General features: G+C 41.9%; 1 protein-coding gene across 1 annotated transcript; it reads left to right on the top strand.

The window, feature by feature from the left end:
- The first annotated feature begins 274 nt into the window (after window positions 1–274).
- On the top strand, window positions 275–5,275 carry LOC143861713 (cytochrome P450 71AU50-like). Its single transcript, XM_077372603.1, has 2 exons — window positions 275–1,284; window positions 4,347–5,275. The coding sequence occupies exons 1-2, from the start codon at window positions 391–393 to the stop codon at window positions 4,965–4,967; spliced, it is 1,515 nt and encodes a 504-aa protein (XP_077228718.1). The 5' UTR covers window positions 275–390; the 3' UTR covers window positions 4,968–5,275.
- The last annotated feature ends 391 nt before the right edge of the window (window positions 5,276–5,666 follow it).

Genomic DNA, 5,666 nt, shown 5'->3' with positions numbered 1-5,666 from the left:
ATCAGACAATGTGCTCGAGAAGACAATAAAAAATTCAATTAAAAAAAAGGTAAAACAGCTTTCAACATGTCATTTTGATAACGACACCATGAAATATTAGATGGAAACCAAGTTTATTTTTGGGAAATGATTTCTACGCTCCAATGTTTTGATAAACATGCGCTCCATTTTTTGTCGTGTAGTATTTAAAGGCTGTCAGAGGAATATTACGGTTCTCAAAAAGCTCTTAAAGCCCTTTAAATACTACACGACAAAGCCCTTTAAACAGCTATGTGAATCAGACATTAGCTCCTCTCTTCTCTCATGCACCCTTCTTTCTTTTAAGCACCCTTAGCCCCCTCACCTTCTCTCCATATTTGTGTGTTAAATGTTTTTAGCTTTGTTACATCCATGCCTACCATGTCTTCTTGGACTGATTTTCTCTTTATTGTAGTAGCAGCAGTAGTAGGAGTATGGTCAATTGTCTATCTCTTATGTGCTACGAGGCGAAAAGGGAAAACACTACCTCCTGGCCCTCCAGGATTTCCTATCCTTGGGAGCCTTCACATGTTGGGTGAGCTCCCTCATCGTGACCTTCATAAGTTAGCCCAGAAATATGGTCCCATCATGTACATACGCCTCGGCCTCGTCCCGACCATCGTCGTCTCGTCCCCTCAGGCAGCCCAAGAGTTCCTTAAGACCCATGACCTTGTCTTTGCCAATAGGCCCATCGTCGAGGCCTCCCACTACTTGTCCTTCGATCAAAAGGGCATGGCCTTCACAGAGTATGGCCCTTATTGGCGTCATGTACGCAAATTATGTACCTTAGAGCTGCTTAGCAACACAAAAATCGATTCGTTCAAGTCCATGAGGAGACAAGAGGTTGGCCTCTTGGTCGAGTCACTAAAGGGCTCGTCCAAAGTTGTGGTGGACCTCAGTGCCAAGGTGGCTTCTCTCTCTGCTGGTATGACATGTCTGATGGTGTTTGGGAAGAAGTATGAGGATGACGAATTGGATGAGAGGGGGTTCAAATCAGTGATTCAGGAAGCAATGTCGTTGTCAGCAGCTTTCAACATTGCAGATTACGTGCCGTATATTGGGGCCCTGGATCTTCAAGGATTGCGTCGTCGGATGAAAGCGGTCACCAAAGTGTTTGACAACTTCTTCGAGAAGATCATCGACGAGCATATAGATGAGAGGCAAAGTGGGCATCGTAAGGATATCGTGGACTTTATGCTATCCCTCATGGAGACTAAGGATAGTGACTTCCATATCGATCGAACCACCATCAAAGGAATCATATTGGTAAGGAATATAACTTAAATTCATGGGATCCTTTGCCTATAGATCCCTAATATATGCAAAATAGATTGTCTTGTGGAGATGATTTTCTGGACAAGGCCTATTTACGTTGGGGCCCAACAAATAAACAGTTTAGATCTTCAAACAAAGTTGACCCGAGCAATTGATTTTTTATTTTTTTTAAATATCGATTATATGCGTGCACATATTTTATTTTTTATTGTTTTGGAAATATGTCTTGTACAAAGATCTACATAATTCAGTTGCCCAATGTAAATAGGCAGTGCCCCGAAAATCAACACCATAAGATCATTCTAACCTTAGGCTCTGTAGAGATTTCGATATGTTGTAGTTCATCTATAGATTATAGGAATAGGATCACCCAATATTGATGAGTTTTGGGGCACAACCTATTTTCATTAAGGCCAAACAAACGAATGTGGGCTAGAGTGCATTTTTAAAAATTGTTAGCGCAGAACCCATAGGTGTTTTCCTAAAATGCAGTGGATTCCACGTACTTTGAAGATCCAAACCATTCAGTTGTTGGGCCCAAACGTCAATAGGGTGTTCCCTAAAAATGGTCCCCATTCTTCGACCATGAGGTTAATTAGACCTTCAATTCGAGCTTACCTAAGCCTCTAACGCAATTGGCCAGGGCTTTGATCCTGAAGCTTGATGTTAGACGTTCTATGAGAGAGAGAGAGAGAGGTTTGGCCCCTCGACCCCAACTTCGGAAATTGATTTTAATAATGCTACCTGAGAGTAGAAGGGTTTAGTTTATATATACAATAGATTTGCAGTTAAACTTCTTTGATATAACTGCCCCTTTAAGCTCGTATTTCTAAGAGCACAATGTATTTTGCTCAAAAAGGTTTGCTACCATTTTTTTTTTTTTGAAATGGTGAATTATATTAGAATGGAAAGGGAAGCCCGAGATGGGACAGCCCAATAGAACATATTACAAGATAAGAAAGCAGAAACAGAAAATACACAACATCAACAGAACAAGACATGGCTGATCAATCAAACCATTGTAAAGAGTCACTATTCACACCCCTCTTGGCTAACAGATCAGCCTTCTCATTGGCCGCCCTCCTCACATGCTTCAAGACAGCCGATGACCCTGATATAATCTCGTGGATTTCATCTATGAACGGCAAGAATCTCCAAGGAGGCGCCACTCCCCCCTTAAGCCACCGGATAACATTTAAGGAATCCCCTTCAATAATAACCTTGTAAAGACAATCACCACTTATTTTCTTGATACCGTGGAATACCACCTTAACTTCCGCCTCCGAAGCATCACATACACCAATCGGACCAAAGAAGGCCCATTGAACAATGCCCTTGCCATTACGGCATAACCCTCCCACCCCGGCCGGCCCGGGATTACCAAAAGAAGGACCATCAAAATTAAGTTTGAACATACCAAGAGGAGGCGGTTCCCATCTACCATATTCTTAGGGAAAAAAAAACATAAATTGTTTTTTCTGAGACCATTAATAATTTTTGTTGACTAAGAGCACAAGTTTGGTGTGAAGAGGCTCAATTGAAAGAAGTATTCCCAGATTTGTTTGGAGTGATGGAAGAGCAAGAAGCTGGGGTTAAGGATTGCTTCGAGCGAAGTGAAGAAGGGATAACATGGAGGCTTAATTATTTTCAGGCGGAACCTATTTGACAGGAAGATGGAAAGCGTAGTGAGGCTACTTCATATGCTTGCATCCTGTTACATAAAGAAATCAGGTGAAGATAAAACCAAAAAAAAAAAAAAGGTATGAATCCAGTGGTCGTCTGGTTCTTTTAGTGTCAAATCATTCTATAACATAATTGCATCCAATCCAACAGTCTCACCAGTGGCTACAGTATGGAAAATACCACTACCTCCCAGGATCTGTGCCTTTACTTGGATGGCAACATTAGACAAGATCCTCATTGTGGACCATCTTCGTTACTAACACATGTGGATCATAGATCATTGTACATTATGTGTGGAGGCGGGAGAATCAGTTGACCACATGTTCCTTTATTGCAAAATAGCTAGATATGTGTGGACTAAAATCCTAAGTAGGTTTGGCATATCATGGGTTTTTCCATCTAAGCTGTCGGAGCTCTTGGAAGGATGGTCCTCAGCTCCATGGCGTAAAAAAGGTAAAGTCTTATGGAATGTGATATTCTTAACCACAATTTGGGTGTTCAACGAGAGAAATGCCAAGGTGTTTAGAGGCTTAGTGGGTAAGAGTTCTAACTAGCATCATATTTGTCTCAGCATATGATCTATGGAGAGGATGGTCAAAGGTATGTAGCTGTAGGGAGTTAATTAGGCTGGTCGTCAATCAGAGTTGGAAGCCCCCTACTAGCGGATACCTAAAGTTGAACTTTGACGGTTCAAGCTTAGGGAATCCTGGCCGGCAAGAGTAGGTAGTCTTCTTAGAGATGGGAGCGGAGCAACGATATGAGCTTTTTCGGGTCCTATTGGTATCGCTGCCTCTAATGTGGCGGAAATTAGAGTGGTGTATCAAGGAATCAAGATATTAGACCGAACTACCGAAGCATTCTTGATAAGGTCTTGGCGGAGGGTGACTCATTGAATGTTATAAAATGGTTGGAGGGTAGGGCATCCCATCCTTAGCGGTTCGCTAGTTGGATCGATGAAATCTTGGATCGAGTGGCGTGAACATCCATATCTTTCCATTATGTTAGAAGATCAGCTAATAATAAGGCCGTTAAACTAGTGAGGTAAGGTTCCTCATGGAGGGAGTTGGTAGTATGTATTTAATTTCCTTTCCCCTTGAATGGTTTTCGCTATGTATTTCTTCTTTTCTTTTCCTCCCTATTTTTTTGTTTTCTCTTGATAAGCTCAATTGTCGAGGCCCTCCTTGTGTATCATTCTCGGCTTTAATATAATTCTTTGCCATTCCAGAAAAAAAAATCGTTGGTTAATTGAAGCGGGCCTTCCATATTAGAGATTAATAAGCCCAAAACACTTTTAGCAATGACTGTTGTGGATCTTATATTTTCACCTCATTTCTCAATGACTATTTCAGTTAAATTGGTTTCTTTTGTAGGATTTGCTTGCTGGTGCAATGGACACTTCGGCTACTGCAATCGAGTGGGCCCTCTCGGAACTCTTTCGGCATCCACGAGTGATGAAGAAGCTCCAAGAAGAATTAGAGAACGTCGTCGGCATAGAGAGAATGGTCGAGGAAGCAAACTTGGCAAAATTGGAGTACTTAGACATGGTGGTGAAGGAGAGTATGAGGCTCCATCCTGTGGCCCCACTGCTCATCCCGCATGAATCAATGGAGGATTGTGTGGTAAATGGCTTTCACATACCAAAAAAATATCGTGTCATGATCAATGCTACGGCAATAGGACGAGACCCAGATGCATGGCCTAATGCCGAACAATTTCTTCCTGAGAGATTCATCGGTTCAAACATAGACTTGAGGGGCCGCGACTTCCAGCTTATTCCTTTTGGGTCTGGACGTAGAGGTTGCCCTGGAATGCAATTGGGTCTCACTGTTGTTCGACTCGTGCTTGCACAATTGGTTCATTGCTTTGATTGGGAGCTCCCCGATGGTATGTCCCCGGGCGACTTGGACATGAGCGAGACGTTCAGCCTCGTAGTTCCAAGGGCAAAGCATCTCATGGCTATTCCAACTTATCGCCTTCACGAGTCACACTGATACTCTATGCGAACAGGGTGGTCTAGTTAGTCTTATTACTCTATGTCATAAGGGCATTCTTGTATATTTCTAAACAGAGATTTGCTAGCGTCCATCGCAAAAGGAATTTCACAGATGGCCTATTGCATGTGAGAGCAGCCACACAGGCTCACTTTTCAGCAGATTTTATACGAGGTGGCTGCTCCCACATGCAACAGGCCATCCGCGAAATGCCTTTTACAATGGATGCTAGCAAATCCCTTCTAAATGTATTTGCATACAATCTTGTTTGGAATGGTATTGAAGTTAAATATTATTATTTGTAGCCATGTTTGATCTAACTACATCTTCGTGCAATAAGATCTGTCGGATCCAAATCGCATGTACCGAATTGAGTCAGATCTAAATACAAAATAAAGTGTATATGTTGCGATTTTCACTACAACAAAACTGGGTTTTTTCTATGGACAAATCCGTAAGAAAAAGCACCAAAATTCATAGGTAAAAGTTTTTTCCCTACGAATTTCAACATGCACAACTTCCGTAGGGCTAGATGGGGAAAAAGCCCTTTCCCTAAGGGTTTGACGTTTCATAGGGATAGGCCACCTTTCCTACAGAAGTTAATAAATACTGTAAGGAAAGTATGGACAGGGGGGAGAATAATCTGTATGGACAGTTTTTCTACAAAATTTTCCTTAGGGATCCGCCTTTCCAAATTTT

Source organism: Tasmannia lanceolata, unplaced genomic scaffold (assembly GCF_043159265.1).
Source record: "Tasmannia lanceolata isolate RefF3 unplaced genomic scaffold, GAP_Taslan_0.1 ptg000037l, whole genome shotgun sequence".
Classification (NCBI taxonomy): Eukaryota; Viridiplantae; Streptophyta; class Magnoliopsida; order Canellales; family Winteraceae; genus Tasmannia; species Tasmannia lanceolata.
This window is presented reverse-complemented; position numbering and strand designations above follow the sequence as displayed.

Bases quoted from the DNA above. Each gene is read 5' to 3' on its own strand.
- LOC143861713 (XM_077372603.1), top strand. From the start codon at position 391: ATGCCTACCATGTCTTCTTGGACTGATTTTCTCTTTATTGTAGTAGCA. The intron at 1,285-4,346 runs GTAAGGAATATA...TTTCTTTTGTAG, and splicing joins CCATCAAAGGAATCATATTG to GATTTGCTTGCTGGTGCAAT.